General features: G+C 35.6%; 1 protein-coding gene across 3 annotated transcripts in view; it reads right to left on the bottom strand.

Annotated features, from left to right (window-relative positions):
- LOC126808893 (neuroligin-4, X-linked) overlaps nt 1-10,980 on the bottom strand; it is a 170,510-nt gene extending 159,530 nt beyond the window's left edge. For all 3 annotated transcript variants that reach the window (XM_050533940.2, XM_050533942.2, XM_050533941.2), the window contains exon 1: nt 10,227-10,980. In XM_050533940.2, the coding sequence (XP_050389897.1) occupies nt 10,227-10,698 (472 nt within the window). In that variant the 5' untranslated portion in view covers nt 10,699-10,980. The remainder of the gene's footprint in view (nt 1-10,226) is intronic.
- Between the last annotated feature and the right edge of the window lie 9,933 nt (nt 10,981-20,913).

Below are 20,913 nucleotides of genomic sequence, written 5' to 3'. Positions count from 1 at the left end.
TCTAAAATTATTGGAGGGTGGTGATTACAATATGGGAAATGAACTGAAACGCAATGGGGGTTTCCATTCCTTGCTAATAAAGACAGACATATCCTACTCATCGTCGAATTCCGTCTGTCAAGGGTTCTTTTGCGTTCACGGCAACGTGTACACGGGACCTCGGTTTTCGCCCCTTCCGAACCACACTATTCGACAAGGAAAAATCCAGAGGAACTTTCTCGACAATCACCTGGATCGAATCTTGGACATCCTAATTAACGAGACGGTGCCTTACACACCGATCCTCTGCGTCTCCCCGTGCCCGTCACAAATCTAGATTCTCGTTGCAGGTTATTGTCAAACTGACATACTAAGGGAGTGAATGAATTGTTCCTGGATTGCGCTGTTTAAGCCTACTCCTTGTTGAATTCCAAATGCCAAGGTCTTGTTAGACTTTGTGATAAATCGTTGGAATAGGTAAATAATTAAGCTTTCGATCGATGTATATCGCAGAGAGTTTTAGTTGGAATCATTGTGAGATTTGTAAAACATCCCCGAATTTATAACAAAAACAGCGGCCTGTAAGCCCTGTACCTCGCCATACACCATAACATAAAATGAAATGAAATAGGGTTTAACATCCTACTGTTCTGCCCTAACAAAATGGAACCACGCCGGAAAATTGGAAAGAATCAAACATTTCAGAGTAACTACAAGTGGCCAAATGCAGATTTTTTAAAAAAAAAACTAACCAGTTTTTAATTTTTAAGATAGATGATGTGTTCCTGCCTGAAGTCGTCTAATCCCCCCGGTCTCATCTAGCTACGTGATCGTAATACTTTGTAGACGTGTACGGCGTATAACACAATGATCTTGCCCTGACCCGCCTGTGACTACGTGTCGAGAAACGACCGTTTAATTTCTGATTACTCAGCCGTATCTGTGACACAGCAGGAAGGCTCAAAGAAAATGAACGAGATTAAAAACGGGGCTGATTCGATAAATTGATTCATTGTTTCAATGAAAGCAACTCGATCCTGTATTCAGGTCATAGCTATCGCAAACAGTTTATTGGAAGTTAGAGACGGAAATGTAACGAAGCCGGCACCATGTCCATGATGATAATGGTACAGCTTCAACTAACAGACCACTTATCACCGTCAGTACTCTACTAGCCATGACTCGACCACCCGTCATGATTAAACTGTTTAATATCACACGATACTATTTATCCTGTGTTTTACCCGGCCTTTTGGTGTTAGTAAGTGAATTACTGTATCAATATTATTTTGCTTTATATTAGATTAATTCACACTGGTGATGTTTACACAGAGAAGTGGCTTTATATTCAGCTCAAGGTAATGTTCAATGGGCATATACATGACTGGAAGGGAGATCATAGGTGTTTTTTCTTTTACAAAATAACAGGGTTTTTTCTCATTTTCAGACTAACAAACAACTATTTTGTTATTTTTATCTCTGAGGCCGTTTGTTTAATTCGAGGGTGGAGGGGATTCAGTGAGTAGGGTTCGAGACGATGCCTGGTAGAAACAGCGTTCCGTTTACGCAGTCGGAATTCCACAAAAATAAACAGAAATATTCCCCTCATCGCACACGGCATGACTTAAACCTGCTTTCATTACTACGGCTGGTGCAGGAACGTAGGACGTAACACCCCATTTCATTAGATATAGATGTTGCATAGGTAGCTATAACAGTATTTTGAATTATCCACCAATAACAGTTTGACTGGTTCCGGTTTTTTTTATGATTTATGAGGCCTATTTAATTATCAAATGTATGACAGCCATGCATTATAAATATTGGATTCTTGATGCCATTCTTGTGAAAATAGAAGTCATTTGTCTCAGGTTTCCAATTGATTGTTTTGTGATTCGTTTAAATACTCTGATCAGCCATTTGTATTCTTCACTGCTTAGTGCTGCCTGACAAGTACTCGAATTTTATGGTGAAAATGAAATAAAATGGGGTTTAACGTTCCATTGTTCTGCCCCGACTGGGATAATGCAGACGAGCACACGCCATCCATATACAGTGTTCTACGGTTGAATTTTTGCCCGAACAGGTGGTTAAACATTTAGTTTAGAAAACAAAACCAAAATATCAACCGTAGCTTGGATTCGATTGGATTAAAAAGAGTCTCGTATGTAGCACTGTAAACGGTATACAATTAACTTTTTTTCTGCCGTTTAAATTATATTCTGATTAATCTTAAGCAGTATAGGTTTCTACAACAGCTTAAGTTATTAACATGAAATATAAAACGAATATGATTCAAAATGTGTCTGTATCTTTCATTCAAACAATAACAATGGATTATTGCCAAATGTTTCTTTCTGTCAGTAACAGGTATATTATCGATAGTGACTCAATAAAACTACAAAACTGGTTTATCGTGTAAAAGGATCAAATCGAAAACCTTTTAACGGGTAGAACAATGGTTTAATAGTCATGTCAGTCATAAAAAAATACACCAATTAGCCATTTGCCCGTAAAAATCAAGCAGTGTGATATGCATAGTCAGAAAGGTATAATCGATTCCCTATCTGTTTAGTGACTTTTGTGCTGATGGACAGATGAAAGCGTCCAGTTTCTGATCCCTTCTGGGTTTTTTTTTTAGAATATTCACAAAGATTTCCTTCCTGAGACACCTTTCATGATCCATTACTCCTGATGCGTCGATAAAAAAAACACGCAGTATAATAATATAATCTGATCGGTATAACTCTGTCCCTAGCCTATTAATGTCATTTGTCCTGGCTTACGGATGAAAATGACTAGTTTCTCCATGTAAATTTCTGAAATATATTTTGGGTTTTGAATGTGATCCCTCAATTTTCCTTCTTGAGACACGGTGAAATACGCGCGAGTTAAATACACCAAATTAGACATTTGTCTGTAAATATCCAGTAATATGATATGCATGGTCCGAAAGGTATGTCCCTAGCCTTTCAATGCCTATTTTGTTGGCTGAGGGATGAAAACGACCATTATTTTCAATTGTAAATTTCTGAACGGTTTTTGAAAATGTTCACGGAAATTTCCATTCTTAGAAAGAGTGCGTTATTCGTAAGGTAAATACACCAATTAGTTATTTGTCCGTAAATATCAATAAGTACATGTATAGAAAGAAAGATATAACTCTGCCCTTCGCATTTTGGTGGGTTATTGGGGGTGTCCACGTAATAAGAGCACAATTACAAGCCAGAAACATAAATATACACTAACGCCTCATTCCAAATCGCATCAGAAACAGACCATTGACCCCCTTTCATTGGCAAAAAAAAAAAATTATTTCGTGGTTTGCATTTGTAGCAATTGTAGATCAAAAAGAGTCACTGAAAGACTTGAGGGGGTGGGTATTGAACATCTAGCAGTTGATTATATTAAGTTTTGTGTGGGTCGCTAGAGATCCTCTGTAGGCTAATTATGACATATGGTGGGGTCACGAACATCCCATAATCAGATAATTGTTAAATTGACCTAGAGTACCTTTGGTCAAGATTCTTCTACAACATTTGGTTTCTAAGACTCTTTCTTGGAGTGATAATTGGTAGCAGCTTCATTAACTCAACATAGATGCCATCACAAAGTTTTTATCTATTAACAGTTCCTGGTGCCAAATATACATATTGTTGATTTAGACAAGTGGCAGACACGATTTAATTCCGCGGGTTGTTTTCCTTTCTTTATATAGATGATGGAAGCGCTGGAGTGGAATTTGGGATGGTCTCTGATCAAATGATGCCGATTCTTTATAACGCATTTTGGCTTTAAAATCAAGAACATGATAGAGAACTGAAAATGGTTTCTACGTGACAGACTGGAACACAACATGGCTGTTGTGTACACACCAATGGTCACAGTAATTCCAGCTTGGCATAATTTTATGGAATTGAACCAGCTAGTCCATGCAATATATTCATACCGACTGAGATAACATAAGAAGGGCCTGCTAGGGAACCACGTCGTTTGGATAGGACGAAAAACCAATGTCCCTTGTTAAGTTGCCGTGCATGTAAAATAACCTTTGTCTTCAATAGCCCGCATGGGACAGACGCGTAGGATTTTAAACCCCATTTCATTTCATTTTACAACATAAGACAGGACAATCGAGACAGCAGACGACTTACCACATATTTACACAATTAATCTAACCGTGTTAAAGTAGTCCCGATGTTTCCGGCGTGTTGATACAACTATTAAAGCTAAACCCATTTGATTCAAGTCTATTTTAAGTATCTAAATGGGATGCATCTAGTCATGGGATAATGGGGGGGGGGAAGACATTATGGTTTAAACTAGGTCATTTAGGCACTTACATATGGTTCAATTTTGCTTGTAGTTGTAGTTTTATTTATAGTATTAAGCGGTAGCAATTCTAGGTTTACTTTCGGCTTATTGTGTGGACAGTGGAACACAACATATCTCAACACTGACTGTATCTACAAACGCAAATATATCAACGAGGACAGATTATCATTCCAGAGCATTTTCGAAGGAATCTGAAACACTGCTGAATAGGTATTTTCGCCCTTGGCACAGAGATTCTTGTTTTGGGCTTAAATAGAGAATACAAGGACATATTCATTAAGACAGGCCAAAGTAGCTCTATTCTTGTAGCTTCACCATTGTTCATCTATTAATCATATTTTTATTGGGGGATTAAAGATTGATAAACAATTTGTACGTGTTTGGAAGTAGTTAATTTAACGTCCGCATCAACGAAAGTATTATCGCACACACAACTTTTGAAGGCCTCTCCCAGAACTTTAAATATTTCCACAAGAATTACATATGCACTTCTTTTCTTTCTTGAAATATTCATCGGCACAGTATGAAATATATATTGACACAATATGAAATATGAAATATATATTGGCACAATAGAATGAAATAGAATGGGGTTTAACGTCCTACCTATTCTGCACCAACTGGTCTCATGAAGACGAGTGGACCAGTATGCCTTTATTTCCATTTCAATTATTATTTTCTTTCCACGTGATTTAAATGTAGCCAGCATTTAGTGATGTTTACGCTTAGCTCTATAATTGGTTGGCCTAGCTATTAGGCGCCAATTTATGGATATTTTTTGTAAAACTTGTAAATGAAAATGTCTATCTTTTAACCATTTAGCTAATACAAAATGTTATCTTTAAATCGATTTTGAAGTTAGCTAAATGGACTTCTCATTTGAAAGAAAGAAAACATATTAACTGTAGTAATGAAAATATGAATGGCCATGATGGAAATATTACGCTTTTTGGCACTGAAACCATTTCTTTAAAAACAAGACGAATTTTATTTTTGAAGAAACTTGAGTGGATTCAAATTGAGATAGGCTAAAGTTTTAATCACAGACACTTCGGTCACATTAGATATGGATTTATGCCATGAAAATATGCATGAGAGAGAAATGGGGTTTAACGTCCACTCGACACAAATTAGGTCATTTCGGGACTCAAATATGTTTCAATTTTATTTCAATTATTCGCTTGCGCGCAGGGGTCTTTAACAGTGGGATAAAACCAGGGGACCCGGAGAAAACCCACGAGGGTGGAAAGGCGACCCTAATCCTTGTCACGTACGTGGGTACAAATTGGGGTGAACCAGTTATTACCCATATTTGGCCCTGAAATTAACTTTTTCATTGTCCATTTTAAAACACGTGAGTGCCGTTTGAGGAAGGCCAAAGGTTTGACCACGGGCTATGATCGAAAGATTAAGCTGGGAGAGGGATTATATAGGCTTTGTCCGTTTCTAATCCTAGAGATCAATAAAATAATGTTTATAAAAAAAAAAATAGTATTACACATTTTGGGACGTCAATCAACTTTCTCACGTTTTGACCTATGACATTTCTTTCCTTGTAGGTCACATTTTGCAATAATTTGGACTCTACTGAAAATAAAGAAACGGATCATCTTGCCGGCGATCAGTAGAATCGAGTATTTCGAATTGGACTTGTGCTACAAGATGTTGCTAATGTCTTGTAGAGAGAATCACTTTTCATTGTTTGTGTCAAGACCGAGGAAAAGTCATAGATTGATCTTTATAGAAATTAGTTGAACAATTTAATATTATATCACGCACATACGACAGAGTACTTTAGTATAGCCTGAAAGATGAACAAGCTACGTTAATCAAATAATTTATTATTAAAACACTAATCACTAAATGAAATGGATATCTAATATTTAATTTACACCGATAATGTGTATATCTATTAATTAGTATATTAACTTAATTTGTCTGGTAGTGATTTGGTTTTGATCAGTTACAACTGCGAGACAGAGATGGGGGAGGTAAAAGGTCAACGCGACACAAACTAGGTTATTTCAAATAAAGGGTCTTTAGCAGTTGGGGGGGGGGGCGGACCGGTGGACCCGGTAGGCTGGACCCTTATTGCTTGGTCACGCACAAGTTGGGACTTGAAACCACGCAAGTTGTCTCAATAACAGACCTTATGATCTAAAGCGCACACGTTTAACCACACCATATGACGTGAAATTTGCTGATCATCACAGATGTATTCTCTATGAGAATGATAAAGAACAAAAAACGAAAGTAGTGCTATGCACCACCTCCATACACTGAACGTCCATTAAGACTTGCACATCGATACAGTGTTTCTATGAAACACATATCCGGCAATCAATATATGCAAAACCCTAAACACGGGAAGTAAAAACATTATACGACTTCTATGAATGACATTTAGCAAGTGAACATAATATAACACAACACAGTTATCAAGATAACAATCACTATATTATATATCATCAGGATTTTCCGGCGTGGTCCCACCTCGTAAGTGGTGCAGAAAGGACAGCAGATGTCTAGTCTTTCGGATGGGACGAAAAACCGAGGTCCCGTGTATACGTCGGCTTGCACGTAAAAGATTCCTCGCCAGTTGGAATTCAATCTAAGAGTAGGCCACAGTGTCGCTCCCCGGGCACAATATCTCTTATTGCACAGTGTTTAGGACGCTAAACCCCATTTCATTTCAATATATTACATACACTCGACGTTTCGGTAAGATTTCACTAGCCGTCATCAAGCATACATAACTACAAAAGAGGAAAGTAAAAAAAAATCAGTATGGAGATGTGGCAAGCTAACTTAATTAATCAAATAATAGGAAATATGAGGGCAAGATTATGCACTTGATATATGTAATTGGATATTAGCATGTTATACACTATGTAAATTATAAGTACATTTTGTAGTAGAATACCTTGATCTTATCGACTGCATAATAAACTATATGTAAATTATAAATACATTTTGTAAGAGACCTTGATCTCATCGACTGCATAATACATTAATGTATATTTGTAGTCGACACGTGTGTAACTATGTAAACAAACGGTTGTATTCAGTGGATCAGTTACAAATGCAATACTCGTGTTAGGATTTGGCTGTTTATCATGTTGATTATTTGGTGCAGTTAGCTTCTCTGATAATCAATATCAGTTTCATATAAATCAAATCATATGAATTGAAATCAGGTTTATCGTCCTACTGTCCAACACCGATTGGGCTACTGAAGACGAGCATTGTACGCTATACAGTGTGCGATGAGTGAAAATATTCCCAGAAAGTGGCACTATGGCCTACTCTTATCTCGACTTCCAACTGTCAAGGGTTCGTTTACGTACACGCCAATGTGTACACATGACCTTGGTTTTCCATTCCATCTGAACGACTACAGTTTCATATAATAAAAGGTAAATATACATAACGTTAAAAAGTGATGTAGGAATAGACCACTGATCGCTCTGTGGCAGACTAGCAAATGTTGAAGCTTGGTGCGCTACAAATAGCATTTAGGGATGACCCTCTATACACCATGATATTAGTTAGTTAAATATGCTAATTTATGCTAATAAGTAGGGTAACAATGAGTTTGTCTTCCAAACAAACCGCCAACATCACTATCATCATTAGGCGATAGTGGATAACGTTTTGTGCCGTTATTCTACTGCGGACTTGTAACAACAAAGTGTGCTTAGAATTGATTTTATTATCGATATGTTCCATTGATCTGTTAGTGTTTCGTATATTAATCATGAAACGTTAATTTTCGCATAGTCTGCAGTAATTAACAGAGTGTTAAATGTTTTAATTTTTTGAAGTATGCAAACATTCTCAAACGTATGAACTTTGTTAGTATATACAGTCATCTTGGTTCACATGATATACCGATGTCATCTTCAGTATTCCATATATGTTTGTCCCTTACCTTTTCTTTTCCTATTTATACTTCAATAACCCTATTTTGTTGAATATGGATATATTATGCTACACGTATACCTTTTTGTCGCAAGTTAATATTCTATATTACCCTTTTGTCATCTTCCACATTCAGTATGGGTTTCCCTTATCTTGTAAGATCTTCTTGGTAATTCCTTATAAGGTTGCTCTTAAAAGTAAGACATCGTTGATGTACACATACCACTATGAGTCTACAATCAACATGTATGCAATTTAACATTGTAAATTACACCCTTGCATTCCATTACATTCCCTTGTTCTACTTCGTAAGATCATCTAAGAATCGCCTCAAGAGTAAAGCCTCGTTGGTATACACATGACACTATAGTTAAATATTTGTGCCATTTTATAGCAATTGAATAGTACCTATCGGTTAACTATTATAACAACAAAACACATACTTATGGAAAACAGCTACTAGTGTTTTTAAGGCGACGTTTCGTAGAGTATTCTCTCAACGTTATCAAGCTAATACAGTAAAACAGGTATGAGGCAAATATATATAGACAAAATACAACAACATAACCGAAACCATACATAGCAACAACATGATCAAAGGCCTACACCAACACTTATTAAGATATACAATAGCAGATAGAGAGTTAATTAACTTATAGTCCATGGCCAGTGAGGATGTCTTAACAACAAAAATGGAAACCATACCTTAAAACAATTAGATCAAAGGGTTGTGACACAATTTGGTAATAATATACAAAAGTAAGAAAAGAAACCGCTATGTTAAACGATCAATAAGCTGACTAAGTAGTTGCGATTTAACCGAATATGGGAGGTGATTATTATTATAGTTAAGACAATAAATTAAGGCAATGGAGTATATACAACAGATAAATGTTACATGATGAAGGGTAGATTGAATATAACTGTTATTTCATTGCACATATCTATTAACACTTGTAATTTTATGATAGGATAATTAGATATGCAATAGAGTTATAGATTTAATGTAGAAACAAAAACAATTTATAAAAATGAATATAGCACGATAGTAAATACAATAACTAGTCAAAAGATAACACACAGCACACTTGTACAGTTTATAAGGAGTGGTGGGACCATGCTATTATTTAAATTAGTTGATCATACGCATTGGGCAAAAATATCCCTGTATCACGGTTAAGATCTGGGCTGTTCCTTCTGATTTGTATTGCCTCCATTATCTTCCGTGTCTTTTCTATTGGGAGATTAGATGCCAGGGTTTCGTATGACTCAATTCTGTGTCCAGGGTTGGTCTGGAGATGTTGTGCAACAGCTGAGTTAGTGATGGACGACTTGGACTTGTGCTGGCTTATTCTTTTATCTAGGGGTTGTCTAGTTTACTATTATGTTCTCCTAGGATGCTCTTAAAGTAAGGCATTGTTGGTATATACACTAGTTCGCAATGTGTCAATTTAATAATAGTATAATTATTACATCTGTGCTATTTTGTCGCAATGTAATCCCGTATTCTATTTATGTATTCCAATCTATAATAATATTAATTTCCGTAGTACACCTATGCATTCTGCAAAGGTTGACAATTATGTTCTGTTCTGATTCGTAATGTCATCTCTTATAATATATATATATTCCATTTAGTCGCAATATAAAAATGTATTTGTGTCATTTTGTCGCAATGTAACCTCGTATTTTATTCATGTATTCATATCTAATACTATTAATTATTTCCTTAGTACAACTGCGTACTGCAGTCTCTTAAAAATAGTACTAAAGTTTATGTATATTCAAATTAATCGCAATATTATAACATAGTATATGTGCCATTTTGTCGCAATTTAACCTCGTATTTTATTCATGCATTCCAATCTGTAATATAATATTAATTTACTATACATATAAGGTGGATGCTTATCTTATATATAATAGAAAATGTGCGTGTCAATTGATAATGTCAATTAAAATTAAAAAAACACAAATGATAATGGTCTTACCTTGTATTGGAACGTATATATTTAACGTCAAACAGTCTTCCGTCTGTTTCAGTAGAAACGAGCTTATATTCCTTATCTGACCTTCCCGACCGTCCGGTCCAGAGTTTTGCATTTCGGAATCACTGAGTTTTCGTTGTGGACACACCGGTTGATGTTCGATGGCAACCCGTATTCCATTCCATTTTTCCATAGGGTTTTTAGGGGGCATGAATCTTAGACCTCCCTGATTTAAATCCGCGTAACGCAGTCCAAGATAAGCTTCCACCGTCCGCAAATGTCGGTTCGGAAACTCCACTAAAACTCCACGAACTTTTCCGTAGCGCGTTGTCATCACTCTTTCACTCAATCTAGTCATACGAACTTCAGCCCCTACATCCAGCACCAATACTAACATCAACAACGTAAACCATCCTGCCCCTAACCATATCGTTCCCCCCACCCCACCTCCAACCCCTACGGTCCGGGCTGACATCGTGTAACCAACGTAAGCGGATATAATCCGGTTCCGAAAATCATGACATCCGATCTAGGACCACTAATTCCATGTTTTCACTCATAACATCCAACACTTCTTAAAATACCCAACCAAACTTCTTTTATATATCTTTATAAACAAACGCAAAAACTTTTAAATGTCGCCTCGTCATTGGTTAATATATCCTTTTAAGAATTACTTTTGATTGAATGTTGGACGTGGATCTCTATTAATGCTCGACGCGGTGACGGTCTAGCTTTCAGCACGCTCCACGCGACATTAAACAATTCCTGGTTATTGTACTTGACTGGCGCGTGCTGTGGACTCGCGTGCTACGAGTCTCTCGTGTCTCGTGTTATGTGGAACGCATGCGTGAGGTATTAGATATAAAAGAGAAGAGATGAGAGAGGTATACATTGATCTGTGTAAGACGATTCAAGTCAGGATTACTTCTGTATTCTAACCTCGCCAGTTACAGAACCAGTCACAACAGTTTCCGGCTATTTTTGGCATGACTTCTGATCCCATTGGCTCTCCTCATTTCCATTAAAGTTTTAGAAAATGTTTTTACAACAGTTACTTCCTCTTTTGTCTTTTTGTGTTTCCCGAAGAGTTATCCCCACTATAACCATGTTGAGTGTAATTCCAGTTTTAAAACTTCTTTAATTTATTACAAAATAAAATGGAATTTGTAACTAAGGTTGGCTTAGTAATAAGCATTGGCCGAGAAAGCTCATCCAGATTTTCCGGCGTGGTTCTCCCTTGTCAGTGATGCAGGACGGAGGGCCTGACAAGGACATCTGTCTAGTCGTTCGGATGGGACGAAAAACCGAGATCCCGTGTACACATTGGCGTGCACGTAAAAGATCCCTTGACAGTTGGAATTCGATATAAGAGTAGGCTGTAGTGCCGCTGTCCGGGCAAAATTTCCCTCATAGCACACTGTATGGTGTATGCCCGTCTTCATTAGCCCAGTTCGGAGCAGAACAGTAGGACGTTAAACCCCATTTCATTCCATTTCTTAATAATAAGTGCAGGAGGACCGTACTACACACAAAAACAAAAATCTTCAAAATTAATCCGCGGACAAGACAATATACATAGACATTGCAAGAAATAAACAATTATCAAATCAAGTGAATGGACCCGGTTATAGCTTTAGGGCCCTAGGACAGCTGGAGGGCTTAACGGTATTAAGTGAAAAGTTATTAAAGGGGAATTATGAGAGATTAGATAAAGAATTGATAGTTCTCGCTATAACAGTTAACAAATAGATAACGTGAATAGAATATGTTCAAAAGTGCAGTCAAATTGCTCCAATCTGAACCGAGATATTAACTTTTGAATTTTAGGCTAGCTTCAATCATCATTACTAAAGTCGGTACGGTAAAAACAAAGTCTAGATTATCCACTTTTACGTTCAATTATTTTTCAAAAAATGTATTCCAATCCGCTGAATATTGCAGGCTAGAAATGGCATCAAGAGGAAGTTACTTAATGCTTAATTAATAAGTTAGATAACATTTCAGGCCTAAAGAAAGACTCGCAATAGCCTGATAGGCAGATTAACCTCTTGCATAATGTATGTGTAAAATTATTATTTTAAAATTACCTATTTTAGAAAGGGGTTCACGTCCTCGAAACACTGTACAATATAGCAGATTAGGTAGGTGGGTACAAATCTCTATCCAGTGGCAGACCTGTCAAGCGTATACAAAAGGTTGACGCGGGTCTGGGTTTTACGGTCAACTGTTTTGCACCAACGGGACCACTGACGACGGACATCCGGCATACATTGCGCAATGGGATGAATTTTGCCAGGACAGTGGGTCTATGGTCTACCATTATTCCAATTTCCACGGTCAGGTGATCATTAGCGAGCTGCCATTGTGTAGGCGCGGCTTCGGTGTTTCGTTGCACCTGAATGACCAAACGCTTTTCCTTTCCAGACACTCTGTCCTGTATCACTGAGCATTGGAAACCCCACCCCACTCCCGCGCCATACTCTACAAGCCACCGCAAGTCCTTAAAATAATATAGCCTACACTCGTAGTTAGTGTGGGGGATACACAGTTGTCATAAGTCTCCCCCTCCCCTCCTTTCTATCTCTCTCTGAAGGGAAGGGGGGTGGGGGTCTGTCGACATTTTGCAAAATGACGCTTTGACAGATGAAGATCAATGAACTAATTTGAATTGTATCGTATCTTTTCAAAATCCTTTCATCAGTTAGATTAAAATACGATTCCCTTGATGTTTGGAGGTCTTTCATCTTGATCGTAACCATATTAATATATAAATATATATCAACTTAAATCAACAATTATAGTTCTACTTATCTAATGAATGTCTGTTACGGAAAATCCGAACTATTAAGAAAATGAAATGGGGTTAACGGCTTACCATTCTGCACCGAGCGTGAAAATGATCACAGAGGTTGGCTGATCGAATGATGTAATCCGTACGCTTTAGATCACAAGGTCTGTTATTGGATCAAATGGCGTGGACTCGATCCCAAGCTTGTGGGTGAGAGGGAGAGGAGGTGGTCGAATGTTTAATGCGTGCGCGTTGCATCATAAGGTCTGTCATTGAGTCAAGTGTCCAACCTCGTGGGTTTTCTCCGGTTTCCACCCACTGCTAAAAAAATCCTACGCACAAACGAATTAATGAAATTAAATTGATCCATATGTTAGTCCCAAAATGACGGGGAATGTGTCGAGTGGACGTTACTCTCTCTCTCTCTCGTGCGTGAGGAGTACGCCAACATCAAAGGGTGATGTCACCTCTGTATTTTAAATCTAACTTTACATTTACAATAATATTACATATAACTATGCATTAAAATAATATTACATACAACTATACATATACAATAATACTGCATACATTTACAATAATTCATATAGAGAATCTCCTACCAGTCTTTTTTGATATCAAAAAATATCAACACAAGTTGATAAAGTACTTTATCAACGAGTGTTGATATTTTTGATATCAAAAAAGACGAGTAGGAGATTGTATTTATCACCTAATCCCTTCTTACATGCACAAATAGATAAATATAATTCTTTACGGTAGATTTCACTTTTACTGAACATTACCGCGTAGTGATACATCATTTTTTGACAGCAATTCAACCATTGCAAAGTCCTTTATATTGACCCAATGTTTCCATCAAGGTCAATTGAATAACAATAGTTCATTTTTAATTAAAAAAGTTACTTTTAATAAGAAATGAACTGTTCTTTGAAAATATAAAAAAGTAGTTCCTTTTCAACTGACCAATCAAATTCATGTAAAGCGATATCTCCTAAGAGATATCGCAGTAGATTATGAAATATATCACACAAGCGATATCTACTGTAGAATGTATTATTGGGTGATAAATAACTAGACCATAATACTACATATTAATATACATTTACAATAAGACTGTATATTACTATGCATTTACAATACTATTACATATAACTATATATTTACAATAATAATCTAGATAGTTGATTATGGGTTTGTCATGTGAATAAATGTCTCAATATTTTGTATAACATTTTGAGGCCACAAAAAGACCCGCAATAGTCCGATTTAGCTCTCACATTATCCATTTTTAAGAACATAACTAATACATAGTTATAGTTTAGTATATCATTGATCATCACCTACCAGCTATCTGTCAGACTTTAATATATTTTAAACACAAGAGAACATACAATCAATCATCTGTGTGCATGTAGATATAAAACAAATCATTAAAACACACATTTTGATTTATCTACCATCTATCAAAAGGATATTGGTTTTAATTATTTATTTTAAGAATTATTTTTTAACATTTGAAAGGTATTGAGGAACGGAAATAGATATGGACATATAAAAGAAATAGTCGAATAAACAACAAAACAATACAATGCATACTTAAATTTTCTGTATTGGCATACAAGGTTTCGTGTTGTGGGGGGGGGGGGGGGGTTTAAAACGTATAAAAACTGTGATGTGATAGGTGTGATTTAAATATAGTTTTAAAAAATAGACAATAGTTGAGTTGACGTTAAACCTCATTTCTCTAAGGCCAATTTGATTGCAGTATTGACCAGTATTATTAATATGTACCCTCATTTTTTGTCCTGTGCTTTTTTTTTCTTGGTGAAAGTCGTATTGATTCCTTAATTCAATAGGAACAATTATCGACCCACGTTTTAACGGACTTTGAGTAAACATACGAGCGTGGGAAGGGTTCTTTTTTAAGTAAAAGGCACCTGTGTGGGAAAACCCACGATATAGGCAGACGACCCTATATCATGTCTTATGAGGACCCGTATGATCTACAACAAGCAAGTATGGTCACCCTGGATATTTTTGAAGTTGTAAATTCGTGCGATAGTAAAAATGCATATTTACTAAGATCTTCGTTATGGTGGCGACACACAAGAGAGAGAGGGAGAGAGAGAGAGAAATGGGGTTTAACACAAACTGGGTCATTTCGGGACTAACATATGGTTTAATTTTATTTACATAATTCGCTTGCGCGTAGGGGTCTTTAGCAGTGGGAGGAAACCGGAGGACACCTACGGGGTTGGACAGGCGACACTACTCCTTGCCACGTACAACCGGGGATTCGAAACCACGCCAGTCGACTCAGTGACAGACTTTATGATACAGCGCGCGCACGCTAACCATTCAGCCATCCACCCCCCCTCCCCCCGCGACACACAAGAACAATATTCCTCAGTTGGTTGAATGTGGTAGAAATTTTTAAAACGATATGACAGTTTCAACATTTAGTTTTCAAATCAGTTCAAGATGCCTTTATGTGTCATGCCAATATTTGAATATTGACGAATCAGAGAGCAGGATACAGTTATTAATAAAAACGTTATCTGAATATCGATTGGCGATTGGTTTAAGCGGAAGACATTTCACCCTTTTAATCCCATCATTGTATTTAAATCAACAGACAGTGTGAAATCTCCCAACTTGCCTTCGTAAACCGGAAACTAACGTGAATCTCGCCGCCTACCGGATGCCAGTGATCGATCGCAGCACCCAATAACAAAGTAGATTCTAATTGGTTACTATTGACTTTTAACAAATGTTTTGATTGGTGTAGTTAGCATTAACTTCGAGATAAAAGGATGTTTTCTTGTCCAGCAAGAATTTATATTATATCCTTTGTCCTTCGATCATCCATAACAGAAATGGCGGAGAAGAATGGGTATTTCCGATAACTAATTTAGAAAATTGATCAATAATTTGATGGCTGACTTCCGGTCTGAAATGAAAATAGAAAGTAGAGTTATTATTTTGTTGAGGTCATTTAATTATGGAACACGTGTTCGACACATAAAGGTGTTTATATTATTTGTGGGCCGGGTGCCATGGAGACAGAAACAGGTGTTACATGTACAAAGGTATAAAGAGAGACAACCACGATTTGTTAAATTGTGTGGATTCCTTTTGTGAGCGTATGTGGGGAGCCGGTTTCTTTCCACAGGACAGACCTCCGCTAATTCGCTGAATATGCTAAAATGAAGCACCTTTTGGTTTGAAGCGGACTGGTGCTATTGTATATTACTGGTTAGGTCTAAATATTAAGGCCTCTCCAGATTTCGTCAAGGTCACGAGATGTAAACAGGTCTAGCGCTAAGTCTGACCTACAATCTCACCTACAATGATGTGCCCTTACCCTATTTACACCTCGCGAGATTGACGAAATCTGCAGGCGGCCTTAATAGTTAGACCTGGCCGTATTTGATTGTTGAGTGCACATGATATAGGCATCCCAAGACAACAAAAAAATGGCTAGCGCGTGCGCGCTGTATCATAAGGTCTGTCATTGAGTCAACTGGCGTGGTTTCGATTCCCCAATTGTACGTGACAATGAGTAGGGTCGCCTGTCCAACCTCGTGGGTTTCTCCGGGTCCTCCCACTGCTAAAGACCCTTATGCGCATGTGAATTATTGAAACAAAATTGAACCATGTGTTAGTCCCGAAATGACCTAGTTTGTGTCGAGTGGGCGTTAAACCCCATTTCTCTCTCCCTCTCTCTCGCCTCTTATTTACTCATGGGATTGGGTGGCGACGTGCGCGTTGCATCGTTGAGTCAGATGGTGTTGTTTCGATTCCCCGCCTGCACGTGACAAGAAGTAGGTTCGCCTATTGTAATAAAATTGAACCATGTGTTAGTCCCGAAATTACCTAATCTGTGTCGAGTGGACGTTTTACCTGTCTCTCTTTACCCGTCTTCATTAGCCCAGTCAGAACAGAAGACTAGGACGTTAAACTCCATTCCATTTCATTTCTCTCTATCTCTGTCTCTTATTTCCTCAACAATTTTACGGCACAAATTAAAGTTCTCTCCCTATAATCTATAATTCTCGCTGCACCACGTTGTATTATATCCGCAATTTACCATTATTTTAGTTATAACCAAAACGTTAAAAATATTAATTGCTAAATAATGAAACAAAACTAGATAAAGATAATGATAGAAAAATGGCGTCGGGGATGAATAATAAAAAGAACGTAAGTCTGAAAGCGATATATTTACAGAAGATGAATTATGAAATATGTCTAAGGGTATGAAATTATTCATAAATACATGTTTTAATGTATTTTGGGTTCATTTCTGTTAGTCTTGTAAACTACAAATTGCCATTTGACATGTTCCCTCTGGATTAATTAGATTATAGATATTTCAAGCTGAAAACCCATTTTCTTCTGCAGGAGTGATTAGTTTGCTCATAATAAATATAATATATATATAATATAATATAAAGCTCATTATTACACCATCAGTTAAAATAAGACTGCCAATTATTAGTAATTCTGAAACGAAAAGTAAGAAAAAATTATACGTAGCCTTGACAAGATTAATTTCAGCAAATAAAAAGTCGAACATCACAATACATTGTCTTCATTTGAATTTCGTTCATGCTATGTTTAGATAAACACCATAAAAATGACCACCTGTTTTAGGAATGTAATTAACGATATAAAGCGAAAAGCCTCCATTTAAATGTCGGGCAAACAATATGAGGAAATAATATAATATAATAATATAATAAATCAAAGTTATAGAATCACATATTATTTTAAAACTATCCACTAAATATCCAAATACTGGATTTATGTTGCTTCAAACATCCATAGTTCTTAAGATACTGAATTTATGTCTATCCAAAAATAATGACAAGCTTTGATTTAAACAGTATTTTATTCATGCAAACACATACTTTGGTATTAAACATATTTAGACCGAATTAAGGATACTGGAGACAAAAGTTATAGAACCACATATTTTAAAACTATCGACTAAATACCCAAATACTGGATTTATGTTGCTTCAAACATCCATAGTTCTTAAGATACTGAATTTATGTCTATCCAAAAAAATGACAAGCTTTGATTGAAACAGTATTTTATTCATGTAAAGAAGAATATGGTATTGATAAAATATTGGCCATATATTACGCGGTTTTTGTATGAGTTTCTTACTTTTCTATTTTGAATTGAAATGAAATTGAATGAAAATGAGATTGAATAAAAATGAAATTGAATAAAAATGAAATTGAATATAAATGAAATTGAATAAATGAAAAACAAAGAATTTACGAAATGGGAAATACTGTTAAAGATTTCTCTTTATTATAAACTTATTATTAACATGTCATCATTTCATCAGTAGGCACTAATCGTGTAAGTTAAAGACGCATTATGTAAGACTTAGAAAAAGAGCTGGCCATTCTTAATATAACAGTTCAAAAATAGACAATTAAAGATGAAAATGTTAAATATTTCAGTGAAATTACATTATTCTGAGCGACGTTACGAATGTTTGCCAATTTGACAGGAATAGCGTTGTCTCGATTATCATTGTTAGCATTATCAATGATGTCTCGATTTTCCATTTCTTCGTTAACCGATTAAATGGTGCGGATGGTCGTATCCAATTAATATCGAATCAATCCTATGGTCTAGAGAGTTGATTATGGGCTTGTCTTGTAAATGAAAATGTCTAAATAATAATTTATATAAATTTGAAGCCAGAAAAAAAGGCCTGCAATAGGCAGAAATAACTCTTATATAATGCATCTTTAAAAATACACTATGCAAGAGCTAAATCTGCCTGTTGCTGGTCTTTCTTTAGGCCTGAAATATTTTCTAAATTATTAATTAGACATTAATTAACTGGTCCAGGTCATAATTAACCCTCAATGACATCGGATTTTTCCGATCTTAAATAGATTAGAACCGTCCAACCATATTTTGATTTAATTTAAAAATGAAGGAACGAGACTTAGCTTCGAACAACCAGTACGGTGGTTGAAATTATTGCACACGTCTTGTCAAACCTTCAAAGGCACAATAGCTTCGCCCGCAATAGAGTAATTTGAATACAATTTTCAAATTATTCATTTTACATTATCTATTTTAGAACTATTATAGTAAGAATGGCTAGCTCTTTGTCTAAATCTCACATAATGTATCTTTAAATAAATCATTACAAAAAAACCCACAATATTTAAAACAAAATTTTGTAAGAATAGTGAAATCTTATCTTTAGTAACATGAAAGAAACGACAATGTTGACATTGCCATTTAATTAATATAAGTTTGAAAAGCCATCGGTGTTTTGGCATGGACGTATTAGTAATAATTTCTAATACAATAATAATACTTCAATATTATCTTCATAGACAGATATTTTTAAAAATACAAAAAATATAATCAGTATTGAAGAAATGAAATTACAGACATATTTTGTTTAAAGGGACAATAACACTCTTGCTGGCTTGAAAGCTCCAGAAAATAAATAATATCTCTTTCTTAGTACTAGATGTTTAAGTGTCCTACTTGTTGTGTAAATTATCCATTACATCCTATTTTACTTGTCCAGAGGGTTCGAAAATATTTTTAGATCGAAGTTTCATTTGAAAAGGTTTACGTTAGACGTTTCAAACCATTATGTTGAATTTTTCAAAAAATTTAAATAAGGTGTGTTAAGATGAAATTTGTATCATCAATTAATTGAAATATTCTAAAATAGTACAATTTGTTGACCAGAATAAAGATTGGGACATATTATTCAGTTACAACAAGAGTGGTATTGAGCCTTTAATACGGGTTTTATTTAATTTCATGTAAGCCTTTTTGTATTAAGATTATTATATAAGATAAATATCTAAAGAAAACACCATAAGAGACATCGATGTCTATTTGGGTAATAATTTGTAATGTAAACGAAATAATCTTTCAACATTATCGAGTAGGACAAAAATATTTTAAAATTACAAAAAAAGAGGAAATGTTAAGAGACATAAAATTTGGGTAATGCTAGGTTCCCAGTGTGATACGTTACGATAGGATTGTCCCTATTGCGTCCACGATCTGGTACGTGCAGATACGTTCGGATACAATCAACACGATTGCTATACGACTGACCTCTAAAACCTGATAGGATCACCACGATTAATCCACGATAAAAACCACGATTTCAATCTCAGCACGAATCGTGCTAGTGGGAACCTAGATTCTTGAGAGAAATAATTTGTAATGTAAACGAAATAATACTTCGTGATATATACAAACATTTCAAAAAAATAATTATATTTGTAAAGAATTTTATACATTGTATATATCTGAAATTATGTGTAATATTAGAACATTACATGGATAAATAAACTGATGTTAAAAGTAGTTTATACTAAAATATAAATAAACGTATTCATAGACAAATCTCATCAAAAGAGGTATTTTCTATTTTTGTGTAAAATGAGTTCTGGTTCAAATTATGTCTAAATATTTCAATGGTGCCGAATCCCTGCTGAACATCAAGTGAACCAGCTTTAATTACGCTTCTCAACTTTCCTGTATTTCGTCAATTCAACTCAGAAAAAAAAAGGCTACAAGATAAATGAATGAAATTTGAAACTTTAATAACTCAATTATGAGGTCTATTCACGTGAATTAATTAAATTTTAACAAGTTAATACCATATGGAAATCTTTAAATTAAATGTCACAATTCTCAATGGATAAAAATCTCAGAACAACATGATGGCAAATTTCGTGGATTTCTTGTTGACATATTCTACAATGTATGGTAAAATCAGAAGAATAATGGAAGCAAAATTGTAATTTAGTTTTAATTACAATGACAGATTCTATTATCCAGGACTAGCTCTCAACAAATATAGGCTTTGCGAATATTATCCCG

This window comes from Patella vulgata, chromosome 1 (genome assembly GCF_932274485.2).
Source record: "Patella vulgata chromosome 1, xgPatVulg1.2, whole genome shotgun sequence".
Classification (NCBI taxonomy): domain Eukaryota; kingdom Metazoa; phylum Mollusca; class Gastropoda; family Patellidae; genus Patella; species Patella vulgata.
This window is presented reverse-complemented; position numbering and strand designations above follow the sequence as displayed.